At 36.5% G+C, this 21,740-nt stretch overlaps 1 protein-coding gene across 2 annotated transcripts in view; it reads right to left on the bottom strand.

The window, feature by feature from the left end:
- The window catches only part of LOC150080878 (neuropilin and tolloid-like protein 2), a 168,787-nt gene that overhangs the window by 100,354 nt on the left and 46,693 nt on the right, over window positions 1-21,740 (bottom strand). For both annotated transcript variants that reach the window (XM_090381190.1, XM_090381189.1), the window contains exon 3: window positions 17,582-17,726. In XM_090381190.1, coding sequence (XP_090237316.1) covers window positions 17,582-17,726 — 145 coding nt within the window. The remainder of the gene's footprint in view (window positions 1-17,581; window positions 17,727-21,740) is intronic.

Below are 21,740 nucleotides of genomic sequence, written 5' to 3'. Positions count from 1 at the left end.
ACCCGATATAATGTGGGAAAAGGCGAAGACAAAGAAGAAGAATGACAGTAAATTACTGAGAATAAAAATTACTTAGCAAAAAAAAAAAAAAAAAAAAAAAAATTGTGGCTAGATATAAAAGTTACAAAATAAATGGTTCTGTTGGCTATTAGTGATGTCAAGACTATCAGACACTGTCAGTTCTCAGATATTATTAGTGGCAAACAATGCAAGAAAGCAAGCTTATATTACATCAGACAAATAAAAAAAAAAAAAAACAACTCACATCACCTGTCCAACCCCTCTATTAATGTCTAGTTTCTCTTAAATTTATTCAAACTTATCGCTTCCATAGCATCAGATGGAAGTTCAACGCTATGTAAACATTGAAGGAAGCCAAGATCTAAACTACAAAATATCACTATAATAATCTGCACTGGTTGATTCAACAACAAAAGAGAAAAAAATGAAGACTCAGTCATAAATCTATTCTCCTCAGAATAGCAGCTGGATTCCTAAATGACATATAGCAATACTTCAAAAAATCAGACAACCAAGCATCAATGTTACTTGTTTAAACAAGTTGCAGCTTTTTTTCTAGGTCAAAAGGAAAGTAATGCCATTATGACTAGAACCAAAAACTGAGACCATTCAAACAAGTAATATTTATTACTTGTTTGAATGGTCTCTGGTAATCGGTTTAGATCTCGGCTTTCTCTGATGTTTATGTAGTCTTGACATCATTTGTAGCAGGCAAAATTTTATTTTGGCAAATTTTAGAGTCAATATTTTAGAGCCATTACCATTTTTATTTTGTTCCTGGCATTGTTACTTTACTGTATTATATTTTGTCTCAGCTTCCCACTCTTCTTTCATACAACTTGTTTACTCTCAGATTTGTGTCATCTTTCACTTCAGCCATTTTCCTCTATGGCTTTTCTGTATATACAGTGGATTCCGGTTATTTGGACAACTGGTTAATTGGGGCAGTCATTTATTTGGGCAAAATCTTAAAGAACAGAACCCAATCGACAAAATTACCATGGTTTTCTTCACTTAATTGGGACAACTTGCTGTTTAATCGGAGCAGGAGACTGAGATTACCCTACATTTATCTGAATTAGCATTAGCACAGGCATTTGATGCAAGAAAGCAAGCTTATGCAGCATCAGCCAAAAAAAAAAAAAAAAAAAACCCACTTCCACTTCACCCCTCTGTTCGTTCAAAATACCTGTCCAGCTGAGCCTTAAACTTATTTAGGCTATCAACCTCCACCACAAGGGATGGAAGTCTGTTCCACCAACCAACCACCCGCTGGCTAAAGGCAAATTTCCGCACGTCTATCCTACATCTGTCTTTCCTCAATTTGAATTTATGCCCTCTCAGGTGATTTTTCTGAGCTAGAGGAAGAATCCCATCAGCATTGAGCATGCTTAAACCATTCAAGGCTTTATACACCTCTATCAGATCACCTCGCTGGTGCCTAGTCTCCAGACACTGTAATTTGCAAAACTTAAGCCTTTCTTCATAAGAGCACCCCTTTGTTCCATTCACTAATCTTGTTGCCCTTCTCTGTACTCGTTCCAGCAGCTCTACATCCTTCTTGAAATGAGGCCTCCAGACCTGTATACAGTACTCTAGGTGTGGCCTGACCATCGCCTTATACAATGGAATAATCACCTCCTTATCCCTGCTGGAAAACTTCCTGTATATCATTGACAATACTCCATGAGCTACTCTTGCAGCCCGTCTGCACTGCTCAGAGAACTTCATATCTGCCTGCACAACCACCCCCAAGTCCCTTTCATTCTCTACCACTGTCAGTGTAGTACCAGAGTTGATACGATGCTCTGGGGTTGCTGTTTCCCATGTGTAGTACTTTACATTTGTCAATGTTAAACTTCATTTGCCACCTCTCAGCCCATCTGCTCAACCTTTCCAGATCCTGTTGCAGCAGCATAGTGTCAGTAGTGTCCTTGACAACCCTGCCAACCTTTGTATAGTCTGCAAACTTGGACATTAAGCCCGATATACCATCATCAATATCATTTATAAATACAGAAAACAATAATGGACCCAACACTGAGCCCTGAGGGACTCCACTAATAACATCAGTCCACGATGAGCAGTGTCCATTGATTACCACTCTCTGTCTTCTCCCCCTCAACCACCCCTTTATCCATAGCAGCAATTTGCCTCCAATGTCACACTGCTCCAATTTGTGTAGCAGTCTTCCATGTGCAACAGTATCAAAAGCCTTTCTAAGATCCAAGTATATAATATCAAAGTTATTCCCTGCATCCAGTTCTTTTGTGACTGCATCATAGTGTCCGATCAAGTTGGTCAGGCAAGACCTCCCCTTAACAAAACCATGCTGTGTCTGAGCTATAACTGAAGTCTTGTCTAAATGATCCTGCAGTGCTTCTTTAACCAGTGCCTTGATTAATTTTCCTGGAACAGAAGTTAAGCTCACAGGTCTATAATTACTTGTGTCAGCCTTTGATCCTCCTTTGTGAATTGGGGTCACATTTGCACATTTCCAGTCTATGGGTACCTCCCCTGAGTCCAAGGAAGCTCTCATAATTATGGCTAAGGGTTTGCTTACTTCCTTTGCTGCCTCCTTTAATATAACTGGATAGATCCCATCCACCCCAGGTGCCTTTCTTGTGTTTATCTTCAACAGTTTCTCCTCCACTTTACTCCCAGTTATTTCAAGATTCTGTAGCTTACTGCTAGAGTTGAATACACCTCTGTCATTCCCCTCGCTGAATAACTCCTCATGTGTGAATGTCGATGCAAAATATTCATTTAGTTTGTTAGCTACCTGAGCAGGATCATCAACACTTGACCCATCAATATCAAGTGGACCAATCTGATTCATCCCCTTCCTTCTAGAGTTTACATAAGTAAAGAACTCTTTGCTGTTTTTCTTTGCATCCCTTGCCAAGGATTTCTCGTAATCTGCCTTCGCCTGCCTAACCTCCTTTGTAACTTGGTTGCATATCAACTTGTATCTATCGTAGGCTTCTGTGTCATGTGTTAATTTGTATGTATCCCATGCATTTTTCTTCTCTGCCATATGCCTCATTAGTTCATCTGACATCCATTTTGGCCTAAACCTTGAACAATATTTCTTAGTTGGTATGTAAAGCCTAGTAGCTTCCAAGATAAGTTCTTTGAATGCTTCCCATTTTGAATTTGCTGTTGGTAACATCATCAGTTGGTCCCACTGTATAGAATTTAAATACTGTCTCAGTTCATCGTAGTCGCCTTTACGGAAGCAATAACCCTTCCCTCTACCCCTAATGGTAGTTACCTCTTTGAGTAAATCCCACTTCAGCACACTGTGATCACTGCCACCTAGTGGTTCATTTATCTGCAGATTCTTAATGCATGAAGAATCACTGCTGATAATCAAATCAAGAGTATCACTCCCTCTAGTTGCCTCCCGAACATGCTGATGAAGAAAACAATCATCCAATAAATCCACAAAAGTCCTGCTAGTGGTGTGTGAGTAACCAGCCCCCAAATTCCAGTCAATATCTGGGAAATTAAAATCTCCCATTATAAGACACTCTGATTTACTGGCCCACTCTATTTCCCTGTACAGTTCCTTATTATACTCATCAGAGTCATTAGGCCTATAGCACACTCCTACTCTCAATTTTGATCTCCCAATGTTTATGTCACACCAAACTGACTCCACACTGCACTGTCCAGCGATGTCGACTGGCTTCACTTCCTTGGTTTTTATGTGTTTCTTAACTGATAGCATAACCCCTCCTCCCTTCCTATCCTGTCTATCCTTTCTGTAGACGTTGTACTCCCCAAACTGCAGTTCTGCATCCCTTATATCTGTGTGACACCACGTCTCTGATATCCCAACAATATCTGCCTTCGATGTTTTGAGCAATACCTCAAATTCATCAAATTTATTTACTAAACTCCTAGCATTGGTGTACACGCAAGTATACCTGCACCTGTTTCTATTCTTAGCTACCCTAACACAACCCATGTGTTTACTTGTACCGCAATGGCTCCCAGCAGTCTCTGAAATACCATGCATCTTGTTTTTCAGGCTTCTGCTCATTCTAATAGAAGCAGTGCAAGAATCTCTTTCACCTCTGCCAGTGGCTACTGTCAATCTATTGGTCTTTGTCTCCCCCCCAAGCTAGCAGTTTTCCGACCCACCTAACACTGCCTCGATAGCATCAGCAAATATTCTTGCACCCTTTCTATTTAAGTGTATCCCATCCCTGTAGAAGCAATCTCTCCTGTTAACAAGTACAGTCCAGGCTGAAAAAAATTCTACCCCTTGAGTCTTGCACAATCTTTCCAGGGCCGAATTGATCGACAAGGCTCTCATTATATACTCCCTCCTATCGTGTCTTGCAGACACTTTCAAATTCAAAAATGTCTCCGACAATACCACATGGTCCGGTAAGATTTCTGAGGTCACAACCATAAAACAAAAACAACCGGCAGTTTCCGGTTTACTGGGCTTTTCTGTTAGTGCAATATATTATAAATGGATAGTAAACTCACAAACAACCCTTCTAAGTACACGGTCGAAGTGAGAGGTCCTTTAAGCACTTCAGATCACAACTTGGTGATTGTCTCTTCTCCAATGGAGCCTTTATCTCATGGCTATTCACAACCTCATGTTGTTTGGCATTACAAGAATGCAAAATGGGATGACCTGCGAGATTTCTTTTCTTCTTTTCCTTGGTCGGATTACTGTTGTAAAACTTCTGATGTCAATATTTGCTTAGATCATGTCAGTGAAATTATTTTTGCAGGAATGGAATCCTTTATTCCACACTCCACTTTAATATCTCATCCTTTATCTAAACCTTGGTTTTCCAATAAATGTGTTAAGGCTGTTCAAGAGAAGAATATTGCATATCGTAATTGGCTTGTTTCTAATTCTTCAGTTTCATTTTCTGCCTACACCAAAGCTCGCAACAATTGTAAAGCAGTTATTAATCAGTCTAAACTAGAGTTTGAACAGGCTAAGAGTAGAAAACTTGCTTCTTGTCCTAATGGTAGCTGAGCATTCTGGTCTCTTGCCAAAGCTATTGGCCACAACTTTTGTCCATCTCTGCTCCCACCTCTGTCCAAACCAGATGGTTTGGTTGTCACTTCAGCCAAGGATAAAGCTGACCTGCTAGCATCCCATTTTTCTTCTAACTCATGTATTAATGATCTTGGTAAAACACCTCCCACCATTCCCAACATGCTCCATTCAATGCCTCCTGTGGCCTTCCGCCAAAAGGATGTCAGAAGGATTTTGACGAATCTTGATGCTAAGAAAGCTCCAGGTCCCGATGGTATTTCTCCACTTGTTCTCAAAACCTGTGCTCCTGAACTTACTCCTATTCTTTGACGCCTCTTTTTCACTTTCTTATTCCAAAGATGTTTTTCCTTCTGCTTGGAAATTTGCTCAAATCCACCCAGTTCCTAAAAAGGGTAACAAATCCCTTTCATCCAATTATCATCCCATTGCAATTACTTCTACTCTTTATAAAGTAATGGAGAAATCAATTAACTGCCAACTCTTAAACTACCTAGAAACCTTCCATCTGATCAAGGATCGCCAGTATGGATTCCGTCAGTGTCGATCCACTGGTGATATTCTGGCTTATGTTACTCATTTATGGACTAATTCAATGGAAAGATTCGGTGAAACACAGGTAGTTGCTCTTGACATCTCAAAGGCTTTTGATCATGCTTGGCATAAAGGTCTTCTAAACAAACTTCCATCTTATGGTTTGTCAACTGTTTTTAGTAACTGGTTATCCAGTTTTCTCTCTGATTGCTCACTGAGGGTGATGGTAGATGATTCTCTGTCTTCTAACTTCTTCACTAATGCCGGTGTCCCCCAAGGTTCAGTTCTTTCCCCCCACTCTTTTCCTCTTCTATATTAATGACCTTCTTCCATTGACTGGAAATCCTATCCATAATTTTGCCGATGATAGCACATTGCATTCTACTTTCCATTTTGAGAAACCTTGCCCTGCTCAATCAGCTTCAACTTCTCGAAAATCTGCTACCAATTCGTTAAATGCTGATCTTCAAGTAATTCTCCAGTGGGGCAAAGACAACTTAGTTGATTTCAACCCTTCTAAAACTTAGTCTTGTCTTATATCTCGCAAAAAGGATTCTTCTGCTCCTATGCTTATCTTTAGTGACACTCCGATTTCTAGGCAAAATGATATATCTCTTTTGGGGATTACCCTAACTGCTAATCTCTCTTGCCACAAGCACATTACAAATATTGCTTCCTCTGCATCTAAAAAACTCGGTTTTCTCTCTCGCTCTGGGCATTACTTTTCTTCCAAACAGTTGCTCACTCTGTATAAATCACAAATCCACCCTGCCATGGAATATTGTTCCCACATCTGGGGTGGTGCCCCCAAAACCTCTCTCAGGCTTCTTAGTTCCATTCAGAAGAGGGCAAATAGGTTAATTAATGATTCATCTCTAACAGAGTCTCTCCTCTCGCTGTCTCATAGATGTACTGTTTCTGCTGCATGCCTCTTCTACAGATACTTCCATGGGCACTGTTCTTCTGAATTGGCTTCTATAATTCCCACTCTCTTTCAAAACAGTCCGAATACATGCCGCCACCAGCCAACATCCATTTACTGTCTAACTTCAAATTCACAGAACCAACTTTTCATCTTCCTTGTTTATTCATTCAACTGCCGTTTTCTGGAACAACCTTCCTTCATACATATTTTCTGAAAATTAGTCTACAGAAGTTCAAGTCCAGTGTCAACAAATATCTTCTTTCATCTTCTCAACCTCCAACCCAAGCACTTTACTAAGTACTATAGGTTCTGGTACCTCTCGTGTTTGGGGTTTACATAAAAAAAAAAAAAAAAAAAACTTGATCTTATTGAATTTGCAATAATACCGACACCTGGAATTCTGGAGGTTTTACATTATTATGGTGAAATGTGTTTCCCCTTCAATCATATAAAAAAAGTTTTCAGAATCTTCTCTTCATTCCTATTTGTTAAGCTTCATAACTTGTTACTCCGTTCTCACTTGGTTGTATCATGTTAGTTGCAATTTGTGCATGCCATGTTCTTTGTTACTGACTGCTCATCTCGTTTACTGTTTTAAAATACAGTACATATTACAGTACTTATTAATTAAGCTAGCACATAAGCATATATAAAAATAAATTTATTTTTATTTTGCTAACCTGTGGAAAATATTCTTCCAATTTTCCCATATCATTTAATTTTTTAATTGGTAAGGTAATAAAGTGTAAATCTGTGCTTAATATATCTTTATTTTTATAGCCTATTTTATATTCCTCCTATTTTCACTTATTAGAATCGTTGTTTAATATAATTAAAGTTCAATTCAAAAACATAATCACAATGACCGGCACTTACTACATATCGTATAGTGAACGTAGTTTACTACAGTGAGTCCATTGTAATGTGATTTGATCTTAAAGAGACTCAATCGTAAAGTGGGGGGCCCCACTATATTTTTAACTATTTACATGAAACTTCGTATAATTAGGCAGTCATCTAATCGGGCCACAATGCACTATCCTGAAGTGTCCCAAATAATGGGAATCCACTATATTATAATATTTGACATTTAGATTTTAGCTATTTTGAGCTTCTAATATTTTAAAATTAAGAATTTTTATTTCTTCTTACTGTTTGCATGCTGTTCATCACCCTATTTTTAGTGTTTAATATTAGATTTCATCCATTTGTACTCATTAAATTTATATATTAAACTGTTTAGTTCCCTAAACAAATTTCTACAAGGGAATTCTCATGACTCAATACAATTTCGGCCAAAATTATCAATAACGAATTTATTCTCATAATAGCAAACTGTGTGATTTGTGGGCTAATTCTTTATTGTCCACTTTGCATTAAGAACCTAAGTGTATAATACAGTTTTTTTTTTTTTTTTACTCTTCGCAGACAATGTGAACTAAAAAGATAATGGAGACAGAACGAATCAGTTTTCTGTACATGTGTACCAAGGACTGGACCTTGCTTTATAACGATCAAATTTAAACTATTAATACTTTCTATTTCAAGGTACACTTTATTTATCAGAAGACTGTCAATTGTGACTGTGTTATTTATTATGAGGATATAGTCTGTGAACCTAGTGAATAATTTAATCTATGACCTATGACATGCAAACATGTTATTTTCAACAGCAGTTAAATAGCTGTTGCAAAGCCCAGATGACATGTTCACACCTATTTTTGACTTTTAAAAACAGTTAGTAGAAAAGAAGTAGCTGAACAATATAATCCAATAAATTATGCAAAATGGAAGTACTTACCATAACTACATTCAAATTATAAGACAGACACATAAGTTGCGTGCCAGGCTCACTATCGAATTTCCAAGGGACTGGTGTTTGGATAATGTGGGTCTCACTATGACCGGTCGGAGACAAGTTCCTCTATTCTTATGAACACCACAAAGTTCCTCTATTCATATTTTTAATCCTCTCCTCATACGAATTATTCTTAATTTTTCTCCTTGCCTATGCTCTTTTCATTTTAAGTCCTAGAAGCATTTTAGAGTTGGCATGCTTTGCAGTAGTGCATTTTAATGGAAAGTAATGTCTTTTTAATGTTTGCCCAACCCTTTCCTTCCCATCTTTTACTTTCACGCAAGAATTTAAATAAACAGAATTTCAGGAGTTTCTTAATTATAGAAGCTTTACTGCTAATATCTTGATATCGTTACAAGTAACTGGATGCCTATAGGGCTACAAGCTTAATACTGCCAAGATGAAGTATACCATATATTTGTAAAGTGTTGAAAGTGGTTTTTAACAGGAAGTATTTTTATTGAATCCAATAATTGAATTAATAAACTATCCACATGCCCACTTATACTATAAATTATGGCTTGCCTACCAAAGCTTAAGCATTTTTGTTTGCAGTATACAAGTTAATCTTATAGTTATATATATTTAACCAACAAGTACAGTCACAGTCCTCGTATAGCACGATAGTTGTGTTCCTAGAAACCCTCGTGCAATGCAAAATCGTGCAATATAAACAACAGGCCCTATGGGAAAAATAGGGTTAGGTACCAACCACCCAAGATTGAACACACATTTGTAACCAAAACATTACCAAACACAATAAATAATCGTAATAAAATACTTACATAATAAAATATTGTTAATGCTTTTGCTTCTATCGTAAGCAAACTTGTTTTTTTTTTTGATTTTCTATCCAAGTAGATGACAGCCATTCCATCCCTTCCAACTCTGTGTCTTGATCTAATGGATTTTAATTACACTTTGAGTTGTTCCTGCTATGAAAGCTGTTTTTATTTTCTCTGCATTCTTTATAATTCTCGGCGTTGCCCATTTAGGTCTGTAGCACGTGCAATATCACATGGTCTTTCATTTCGCTCAAAGCATTTCACAATTTCATATTTTTTCTCTATGGACAGAGGCGGACTGGCCATAAGCCTTACCGGGGGAAACCCCGGTGGGCTGGAGGTCGGTGTGATTTTGGCCATAAACCATAGTATGAGGCCACTATAAATTTTCCCAGGTAAGAATTTTTGACCCAGTCCGCCTCTGTTTATCGATATTGCTTTTCTTTTTCTCTCTGAATCTGCAGTGTCTTCAATAGGACACTTCCTTTTCACACCTTTTAAGTATTTTACTCATTTTTAGGGAATAAAGCACAATTACAAAACGAGGAGGCACGCTTGATACAACAAAGCTGCGCACGTGTAGTAACTGAATAAACAACACCGTAAAGGCAGAGATACACTATCAACACCTCACATTTTACTAAAGCACATTTCTAGGGGTTACTACCATAAAGCAATAAAAACAATTTCCAGTTGCATTCCTGCTAGTGGAATCTGTTATAAACTGGTAGTAAACTCGATCTAATTGCATTTGCGATTATACCGATAGCTGGAATTGTGTTGGTTTTTCCGTTATTATGGTGAAATGTGTTTCCCCTTCACTGATATAAAAAACATAAATACATTTTCAGAATCTGTTCTTCATTCCTATCGTGTTGCATTCGGTTGGGGTGATTCTGCATTCGACTGCCATTTCTTGTAAACACAAAGGTGAATTGTGCATAAGCGAATTCAGTTCGTGTTATATAAGATATCGTTCCCCTATTTATAAATTGTGTATGATCAAATTCGTGTAGTGTAAACACGTGTTATACGAGGACTGACTGTACAGTAAAACCTCACTTTAACAGATGCTGAAAATAACACACATTTGATTTTTTTTTTTTTTTTTTTTTGGTGGTTGTTGGCACATCGGCTTCTGTGGTCATAATGCACCTCCCAAGGTTTTTGCAGTACTTTGATCCAAGCCCGAGGTGGGATTCGAACCCGAGACCTTTGGGTTGCCAGGCAGGCACTTTACCCACCCGGCTAGCCCGGTCGGCGCACACACATTTTATGTTCACAGAGGACTGTTGAGAAAACTGCATCAGTCTGACAGTTTTCGCATCAGTCAAACTATTTTTACTGCCAGGGAGCCAGGATTTTCCTCAGTATCATCTTTCACCAGCCTCACAGCTGGTTCACACACACACACCACTAGGGCATGGTATGAACTTCCGGCAGGCAAGGGTACTCGAGAGCACTTCAGACTTTGATTAAGCTACTGTCCAAGTTTCCACTCATACTATGTAAAATTGCAAAATTTCAAGCTCTTCTACTTCATGAAAATAATAAGTGCAGTAAAATACAGTATTAAAACATTTAATGTTTTTTGTTTCATTGTACAGTACTTTTCATAATATTCTAACAACTTTCACTATATGTGTTTCTTTTGAGTTTAACAGAGGGTCCTTATTCCTGTTCCTGTAGATGAATAAGAACCATTTTATAAAAGGGGGAGGGGCAAAATTTTACAAAACAAGTTTATTTAAATAAAGGTTTTATTATTATTATTTTTTTAAATGTTTCTACTTATATGCTGGCCAAAATCCTATAAATTTAAAGTATTTTTGCATCAATTTAGTCTCCAAGAATAAACCAAAAAAATTTTCCCCATTTGCTCTTTAAAGCAAAATAAACTGAAAAAAGAAAGATGTATCCAATTCCAATCTAATTTAAAGAGAGAAAAGACAAATGCAAATTCTTTAAGCACATTCTCACAGGAGCATTAGCAATCCATTAACTACAGAATAATTCAAAATTCATGCAGCCCAAATTGTAAGTGTTAGGGCTATACTAGACGAGTGCTTGAAGCGCAGCATAGCCTTCCAATGCCCAGTTTTACAGGAAGCAGAGGATAAAGGCATGCAAACTAGACGGGCACTTTGAACGCCGCATAGGACGACATAAGTTGGTGTAAAATGCCTGCCAACGCCTTCAGACATGTTACAAGTGCCTATAGCTTGGAACTTGCATAGCCTGAGGAGACTTTCACCCCATGCATGGAGGTTGGTGTAAGATGGTTGGCCTTAATTGGTTTGTTTATTATACTTTGGGGAAGACCTATGTTTGACACAGAGGAGTTTATTTATGAGGTGGAAAGGAGGCCTCCCTTGTACAACACATCATTAAAAGACTACTCCAACAAAGAAATAAAGGCAAAGTGTTCTACTGATGGAAAATAAATGTTTCCGAACTGGGATGAACTATGTAATGATGAGAAGAATCAGAGAGCTCAGTTCTGAACTTGATAATTATTGTAAATATTACTTCTATTTTAGTACTGTTTCATTAATTAACAAAATACAAGTTTGTTCAATTGCAGAGACAATTTATTGGTAGATTCTGGGTTATCTGTGTACAGAATCACGAATGCACATAATTTAAGTTAATAAAGAACCTTATTATTATTAAATAAGATCAAAACAGTAATCGGAAAACTGCTAAAGAATACCCACTGCAACAGTACAACAAATGAGAATCGCGTGCCCAAAACGAATTTTGAAAACTTTTTGTTTCAAACATAACTTCGGTGTCTTTCTTTTTTTTGAAAAGTATTGTGAAAGCAATGCAAGTATACAGTAAGCTGCAAAGTCGTTGCCAGCGTGATACAGGAAAAAATATAATAATAATAATAAAATAATGCATGCAACTGTTTCTTGATATAAAAAACATGACCGAAAGAATTGCAACGGATTGTTTTTGAAAAATAGAAAGATCGTGCTTTGTTTCTTCAATGTATTGCATCTACTAACACAAAATCGAGGAATTCCATCCATTGGAAGCCACACTGAAACAGGAAAAAGTGGTGTAAAACTGATAACACTGCAATGCACATTTGATAAAAAAAAAAGAAAAGAAAAAAAAGTTTGCTTTATTGTAATTGTTTTTAGGGATCAATATCGGGTACAGCACCTTTTCTGGATGTATATTTGATCTTTAAATAAATTTCAAGAAAATATTTGTATTGATAGCTGTGTTACAAACTTCAAAACTGGTGTCTTCTCATGAAAATTCGTAAAATCAAACAATCCTTTATTGCACGAGAAGTACTCCATTACATTGGAGAATGCTTTCTGCTTCAAAAGGATGGAAAGTACTCGTCAATATTCCATCTGAAAATAATGTAGAGTGGTGGAAAGACAAGAAGATAGGTGTTTTATTCTGAGAAGTCCCGTGCGGTAAAATCAAACAGGAAGTTACTCCTTATGTTACCAAAAGTAATTCTGTAAGACAACGAGCCTTACAAATACCTTAATCTAATAAGAATAGTGGGCAGAAATAAAATAATTTTACAAACGAAGAAAACATTTCAGAAATATTTCAATTAATGGGAGTTGGCCTGTCGGTACAACACAAAGCATAGATGAAAACATCAGTATTGATTTTCACATCACGGTATCAAATTTTGCATTTTTTCCACTAATTAACATTAGAAGTTCATCAAAACTCTGTATCGACATTCTGTAAAATAATATAAAAAATTCTTGGGATACTTCCTGTGTCTTCCAAACATAATATAAAACTTTTTTTTTAGCCTACTTGAAAATCTACCATCATCATTTTCTCTTTCTACTTGCATTCAACACTACATAAATACGCAGCACAGTCAGTCCTCATATAACACGTGTTTACACTACACAAATTCGATCATACACGATTTATAAATAGAGGAACGATATCTTATATAACACGAACCGAATTCGCTTATACACGATTTGCCTTTGTGTTTACAAGAAATGGCAGTCGAACGCAGAATCAGCCCAACCGAACGCAACACGATAGGAATGAAGAACAGATTCTGAAAATGTATTTATGTTTTTTATATCAGTGAAGGGAAAGCACATTTCACCATAATAACGGAAAAACCAACACAATTCCAGCTATCGGTATAATCGCAAATGCAATTAGATCGAGTTTACTACCAGTTGATAACAGATTCCACTAGTAGAAACGCAACTGGAAATTGTTTTTATTGTTTTATGTTAGTAACTCCTAGAAATGTGCTTTAGTAAAGTGTGAAGTGTTAATAGTGTATCTCTGCCTTTATGGCGTTGTTTATTCAGTTGCTACACACGCGCAGCTTTGTTTATGTGTATCAAGTGCCTCCTCGTTTTGTAATTGTGCTTTATTCCCTAAAAATGAGTAAAATACTTAAAAGGTGTGAAAAGGAAGCGTCCTGGTGAAGACACTGCAGATTCAGAGAGAAAAAGAAAAGCAATATCAATAAACAGAGGCAGACTGAGTCAAAAATTCTTACCTGGGAAAATTTATAGTGGCCTCATACTATGGTTTATGGCCAAAATCACACCGGCCTCCAGGGTTTCCCCGGTAAGGCTTATATGCCAGTCTGCCTCTGTCGATAGAGAAAAAATATGAAATTATGAACCGCTTTGAGCAAAATGAAAGACCATGTGATATTGCATGTGCTACAGACCTAAATGAGGCAATGCCGAAAATTACAAAGAATGCAGGAAAATAAAAACAACTTTCAAAGCAGGAACAACTCAAAGTGTAATTAAAATCCATTAGATTAAGACACAAAGAATTGGAAGAGATGGAATAGCTGTCATCTGTTTGGATAGAAAATCAAACAAAAAACAAGTTTGCTTATGATAGAAGCAAAAGCTTTAGCAATATTTTATTACGTAATAAAATACGTAAGTATTTTATTACGATTATTTATTGTGTTTGGTAATGTTTTGGTTACAAATGTGTGTTCAATCTTGGGTGGTCGGCACATAACCCTATTTTTCCCATAGGGCCTGTTGTTTATATTGCACGATTTTGCATTGCACGAGGGTTTCTAGGCACACACTATCGTGCTATACGAGGACTGACTGTACATCCAACTTGATCAACATCCATCTTCAAACTGGGAATAGAAAAAGTCCCTGGTGATATCCAATGAAATGTCAGAAGCGACCCCATCTAGTTTGAAACGATCTGACGTTAGGAGTGCTACGTGTAGTTTGCTGTTTTGGAGGTGTTCACGATGCCAGCTTACACTCGCGCTTCAAGCGCTCGTCTGTATAGCCCTTAATGTAACCTCATTAGACAATGTACAGTTTGTGCAAAAGCAGCATATTAGTATGCAGCAATTCTAAAAAAGCTAAAAACGGCATCGTTTTAGTTATATCTCATATTGTGAATACCTTCACAGCAAGTGGGTGGTGGTATCTGCCAAGAATAAGTTGTTTGTTTGTTATTTGGTTTTTTAGGATCATTAGCAACTAAGGCCATATTACTCTGGGGATATGCGGTGGTCATTCCCTGACCTTTCTGCCTCCTCCTCCTCCGTATTTGGTGGAGGCAGAAAGGGCTCGAACCCCGGTCTAATCAAGAAGCGTGTGCTACGCACTGCTGCTCCTGCCCACCTGGCTACGGAGGCACCCCAAGAATAAGTAATAATAATCTTCTCTGTTGGTAAAGCATTACTTATTTGAAGTAGTGCAATATCATGGCAACTTGTTGTGAAGGTATTCACAATATGAGATATAACTAAAACGATGCCGTTTTTAGATTTTTTTAGACTTGCTGCATACTAATATGCTGCTTTTGCACAAACTTGTACAATATGTAATTCTTTTGCAGCCTGAGGCTTAAGCCCTTAAAACACTTTAGTGTAACCTCATTAACAACTAGGTGCAATTTCAGGTAATGATGCTCTATCAGGCACACCTGCATAGCCATTGTTGAACCTGGTTCTGATCAGTTTACTTTCTTTGCATTACTGGAGGCGCTGTAGCTTTGCTCGGTAACTGCATTCTACAATGACTAAAAAAGTGTCAGGTAGCTTCACTCGCTGTTTGTAAGAAAGCAAAGGTGACATGACTGAAAATGCACTAGGTGCTTTGCCGCTGCATTTTGAAGAAATGAATAATTACCTGGTGTATTAAAGGTTATTGTAGTTGGCAGGCAACTTTTAATTTAAATTCTAATATTCATTTTAAAAAATAAACAGGACACAACACACATAACAAGAATCCACATGAACAATTTTAATTATTTACATTTATCGAGAAAACAAAAAATACAATTTCTAAAGAGAAATACACAGAGACACTAAAAAACAATATTTTTAATTAAACAGAAAATCCAAATGAAAAGAGGAAATAAAGGTATCTTAATAAATGAACAAAAAATACAAATGCCAAAGAGAAATATGCAAATAGACAGTAGGAAATAATTTTTAAGTAAACAAAAAAAAAAAAAAACCAATGATACTAATGATACCAAATATTTGGTAATAAAAGATTAGCATATATGATGCAAGAAGGCAAGCTTATAGAGGATCAGCCAAAAAAAACCCTTCCCATTTCACTCAACTGGTCACTCCAAATGTTTGTCTAGTTCAGCCTTAAATTTATTTAAGCTATCAACTTTCACAACAACAGATGGAAGTCTGTTACAGCAATCAACTACCCGCTAAGATTACAATGATACAAAATACAATGATTAATTAATGATTATCCCAATTAATTTTTAATTCAAAATTAAAAATAACAAATACTGAAAAAAGTAAACAATAACCATATTCAACAATAATACTCATTAGCATGGGTTATCTTATGAATTTTTAACATGAGTATTGCTGTGCAATATGTGAGAGCACATTACTATATGCATCTTGGAAGCTAGTGCTAAAGTGCTCCTTCCACATCGTCACTTGTTCCACTCATTTTTTTAAAGATCCATTTAAGTCTTTCCAATAATTTTCCATATTTTAGTGTGATAGCCGGTAGAGAGATTTCAGAAATTGCAGCAGTGGTTCACAGTTTCGTGCATGTAATTTTTGTTTGGTATATTTGGGATTCCCAAATATGCTGCCCATTCATCTGAAACTATTATGCTGCCAGCAACAACTATTTTTTCTATTATTGGTAGCAAAGCTTCAGAATCTCTCTTACTAATAATAATCAACCACCATGTATTTACTGATGGAGACAAACTCCAACAGCTATTACTGGTAGTTCTGCACACCAAAAATAAATCAGCAACAGAAATTTGGTGGCCAAAATCTTGCAGCCCTCTAAAAAACTGTTCTTATAGAGTGACTGAGAGGTTTTGCATTACAAACATCAGGCACACCAGCTAATTTTGACTTGACTTGACATGAATCGTGCCACAATGCTCATTGCAACCTCCACATTTTTTCTCCAATGCAATTATTTTCTTGTCTTGTAAATATCTGATAATACGAAAAAAAAAAAAAAAACCAGACAATATACAATTCGATTCAAAAGGGAAATAAATGCACAAACACAACAATCATAAATAACTTACACATGAATCAAATACTGCAAAAATATCCATGGAACAATAATATAATAGCACAACACAGCAAGAAAAAAGAAACCAATCAAGCGGGTACAGTGACACATAGCGCTTTCACTCCACCCACTAAGTAGGTAGAACAAGTATGCCCAATAGTACACTAGTGCCGAATTGATTAATGGAATTTAATTTATCCTCATTGACAACTTCATGGGCTCACAGGATTAATACTCACTGATAACTTTATGAAATTTGATTCTAACTACTATAGTAGTAGCAATGGCCATCCTCTGATGACCAACAGTTTTGTTGCTGTTATATATTAGATTTCAGTCGCTAACTAACTGTGTTTTTCTTACAAACACAGTTAGTTAGCGACTGAAATCTAATATATAACAGCAACAAAACTGTTGGTCATCAGAGGATGGCCACTGCTACTACTATAGTAGTTTTGCTGTAGTATAGTACTACTATACTACAGCAAAACATTTTCCAAGGCATAATACACATTGATGACCAAACATCAAGTAATCGCAAGATTTTTCATCTTTGGAACATTGAAGTTAAAGAGACAAAATATAAAAATTAAAAGAGTGGTATACAATGTCAACTTTCACATATTGTGAAGAATTAAGAATAATATTAAATCAGAAATTTCAACAACAAATTTTCAAATGCAATGTCAAGTCTCGTCAGAGAAAAGAGCAGCAGGAGCAGAGAAGATGGTGAAAAGAGTGCATTTATATTTCAGAATGGGGAACACTAATATTTATTGCAATCTGTATTATAATTATATTTATAATAATAAATGAAATGAATCTGAAAATTGGTATGGACTGCATGTCTTTTGAATTGCTCAGATTAAAAATAACATTAAAAATTAGCCTTACGTGAATCTTTAAAGGCAGTAATAATCACTCTAAATCCATTTCCCACTTGGCTCCAACGATCTGTTTCATATTTAAGAGTTACAAAGTTGCTCTGTGTAAAAATGGACCCTACTTCTGCACGTGTACTGCGACATGAAAGATCAGCCTAAGAAGAAATGAAACATTAAATATTATGTAATTATCAGTTCATCTTTTTGGATAGCCTATACAAAGTGGGGGATAAATTTAATAACATCTTGAAATATAGTTTCCATGACTAGTTATATTATTCAATTATTGAGCATGTTATATGCATTCCACATAACATTCAAACATTAACAGGTAACCATAGCATTTTAATTCTTGCCTGACTTTGTCCAAAGTGTACATTATTTTGTTGATGTATTTAACATACACTAAATATAACTTTTAAATATTAAGCCAATAAAACCACAAGAACTGGTACACATTCAAAGCGATATGATACCCAAGGTTAGTCAAATTGAGAAACGGGTGAGGGGAAAAGAAGAAAACTGTGACAAACAAAATTTCAATTTTTTATTTCTTTTTTTTTAAACTAATGAATCAATGAGAATTTACCAAATACAAAAACTATTTCACCATGTACTTTCACTTTTCATTGAAATACTTTTTTTTTTTTTCAAATCTATCTCATTCCCATGATGAAAACCTACACACACAAATTAAACAGACAAAAATAAAACATATGATGAAGGGAAAAAATACAGTAGTCCCTTCACAGAAAGGATACATTATTGTGCACGAAATGGCCATCACAAATGAATTGATAGATAAACTCAAACAATCCACCCGAAATGGAAGAAAATTTGGAGAGAAGCATCTCATCCAGACAAATCTGATTTTAGAAATTTCCCTGCAGTGGATGATATCATGTGAATTCTTATGTCTATTAGACATCTGTGTGATAAAAGATTTGATGACACATAGCCAAATCAAGTTAGCATTAGCAGAGGCATGTGATGCAAGGAAGCAAGCAGTATCAGCCACGAAAAAAGAAAAAAAAACGCATTTCACCCATCCATTCGCTCCAAAAGTTCATTCAGTTCTTCCTTGAATTTATATAAGCTATAAACTTCCACAATAATAGATGGAAGTTTGTTCTAGCAATCAACTATCCAAAAGCTAAAGGAAAATTTCTGCACATCTATTCTACAACTGTCTTTCCTCAATTTGAATTTATGCCTCCTGAGGTTTATAATTTGAACAAGAGGAAGAATGCCATCAGCACTGAGCCTGCTCAAACTATTCAACACCTTATACACCTCAATCAGATCACATTGCAGGTGCCTAGTCTCTGGCCGCTGCAATTGGCAGAACTTAAGCCTTTCTTGGTAAGAGGACTCCCTTGTTACTTGTTACCCTCACCAATCTTGTTGCCCTTCTCTGTACTCATTACTCATTCCAGCAACTCTATATCCTTCGTAAAATGAGACTATTGTTATTTAGGAGCATTAGCAACTAAGGCCATATTGCTCTGGGGATATGCAGTGGTCATTCCCTGACCTTTCTGCATCCTCCGTATTTGGTGGTCACGGGCTCGAAGCCCGGTCTAATCAAGAAGTGTGTGCTAAGCACTGCTGCTCCTGCCCACCTGGCTATGGAGGTGCCCTCCAGTTCCATTGTGACCACATCATAGTATCCAATCAAATTGGTCAAACAAGACTTCCCATGCTGTCTCTGAATTATTACTGCAGTCTTATCTAGACAATCCTGTAATGCTCCTTTAAACAGTGATTTCATTCATTATTTTCCCTGGAACAGAAGTTAAACTGACAGGTCTTAACCCCTGGCTTGTAGCCGTGAAGGGTATTGTGTACGGGGGTGTGCCTTTTGTATGCAATAAAGAGTTCTTCATCTGTAATTACTTGTGGCACCCTTTGAACTCCCTTTGTGAATCTGGGATACATTTGCACATCTCCAGTCAGTAAGGACCTCCACTGAGTCCAAAAATGCTCTCGTATTATGGATAAGTGTTTGCTTACTTCCTTTGCAGCCTCCTTTAATATAACAGGATATATCCCATCCACCCCAGGTGCCTTTCTTATGTTTAATTTAAATAATTTCTCCTTCACTTTGCTCTCAGTTATAACAAAATCATTTATCTCCCTGTTAGAGTTTCATAAGCTTCTGTCCTCCACTTTTCTGCAGAATTCCTTGTGTGAATGTAGATGCAAAATACTCATTCAGTTTGTCAGCTATCTGAGCAGGATCATCAACAGTCAAACCATCGATATCAAGTGGGCCAATCTGATTCATCCCCTCTTCTAGAGTTTATGTAAAGCCTTTGCTGTTTTTCTTTGCATCCTTTGTTAAAGATTTCTTGTAATCTGCCTTTGCCCCTAACTTCTTTACAGACAATATACCAAGAAGGCAAATCCATTATTCATTAAAAACTTTTTGGCACTATTGTGACCAGTTTTGAAACTATTTGTTTCCATCATTAAACAATAGGTAGCCCCAATTAGCAACCTTGTGTCAAGCAGTGAATAAATATATCAAATCAAAATGAGAAGCACTAAAAATCTGTAAACTCAATATCAACTTATATGTCAGGTCCAAAATAAAAAGTGCAGCCATTATCAACCCACTGCAGGATGGAAGCCTCCTCAACAATTCATGTTGAGGGAAATGGACCATAATCTGCCATGCTAGTCCAATGCGGGTTGGCAGATTGACCGTATTCAGCAGTCAGGGGGCTTGAACCCCGGTCAACTCAAAGAGCGTGTGCTGCTGCACTCCCGCTCTGACCACTCGGCTATAAATGAAAGACAACTGCTTAGGTTATAGATATACAATTTATTACACATACATGGCTCAAACTTATGAATTTCAAAAAACTGGAGATCAGGTAAATGCATAAGGGAAAAGTAAAGGAATGACCCCTGTTTTTGTTTTTTTTTTATTACCAAAACAGGCTAAAAACTGGAGTTCTTAAAAAAAAAAAAAGAAGTTTTCTTTGGAAAAGCAAGAGTTTTTAAAGTCCATAATGCACCAGATATTAAAATTCCACTGACAACATACACATTTTATTTTAAAATACAGTTAAAGAATTGTTTAGGAGTGCAATATGCTTTCAGATATTAGCATACTTTGGATATTTTGTCCATAGATTTCTGTTTAGATTATTCATTAGACATCAACTGATGATTTGCTTCAAAAAAGATACTATTGTTGACGTTGCCCTCTTCAGAAATGTTGAATCAATTTTTGTTTATAACAATGGCATTACTATTTAGACTTGGTTGTCAAGAGCATTTCCAAAGCTTTAAAAGAAATGGGATTCAATTCAGTGTTCATTGTTTTTTTTCCTCTTGCATGGTTGAACTTTCTCTCACTCAGCAAACTGTTAAACTGACAGGACAAGCATGATTTGGGATATTTGTTATATTTCAAGCTTCCTTGTGCACCTTGTCAGGTCCTCAAACAAGGACCACTATACATCAATTCTTAGCATTTGGTTAGGTTCCATTCTGAAATCAACAAAACTGACAATGCAAAATTATGTTTCTTTATCTTCACCGATACTGAGAAATGATTTTTTTTTTTTTTTTTTTTGCCAAATCTATTAATTTCAGTTTAGTTCACAAATGTGTTCTCCGATTGGTGCTGTCAAATGATGAACTGGTTCTCCAAATATGATTTTATTTAATTTAGTACTTCCAAAAACTCAGTTTAAAACTTACTGTCTACAAATTCTAGTTGAAGCCAGGATTTCGGCTACTATAAGGAAACAGGTTTCAGTTTCCACAATTCAAAACAGAATGAGTCATCTGGCCACCACACGAAATTCATAATTTACCAAATTTATTCATAAAGTTGTACAGCTTCTACTATGAGTGTATTAAATATTTGAAGTTATAACAATTCACTGGATCATATCAGCAAACAAATCATCTTTCCACCACAACAATGGTTGAACCGCCGACTAGGCTAGCCAGGTGGGTAAAGTGTCTACCTGGCAACCCAAAGGTCGCAGGTTCGAATCCTGTCTTGGGCTTGGATATCACGATGGTGCCGCACTATCCGGTTGGATCTCACGGCCACGATACATGAAGGAAGCAGGGAAAAAACTGGTTCCTTCATGTATTGCTCACATCATACGATAAAAGAAAGAAATGGTAGAACCACACTAGTGCTT

This window comes from Mastigoproctus giganteus, chromosome 9 (genome assembly GCF_048544385.1).
Source record: "Mastigoproctus giganteus isolate SK-2022 chromosome 9, ASM4854438v1, whole genome shotgun sequence".
In the NCBI taxonomy this organism is placed as follows: Eukaryota; Metazoa; Arthropoda; class Arachnida; order Uropygi; family Thelyphonidae; genus Mastigoproctus; species Mastigoproctus giganteus.
This window is presented reverse-complemented; position numbering and strand designations above follow the sequence as displayed.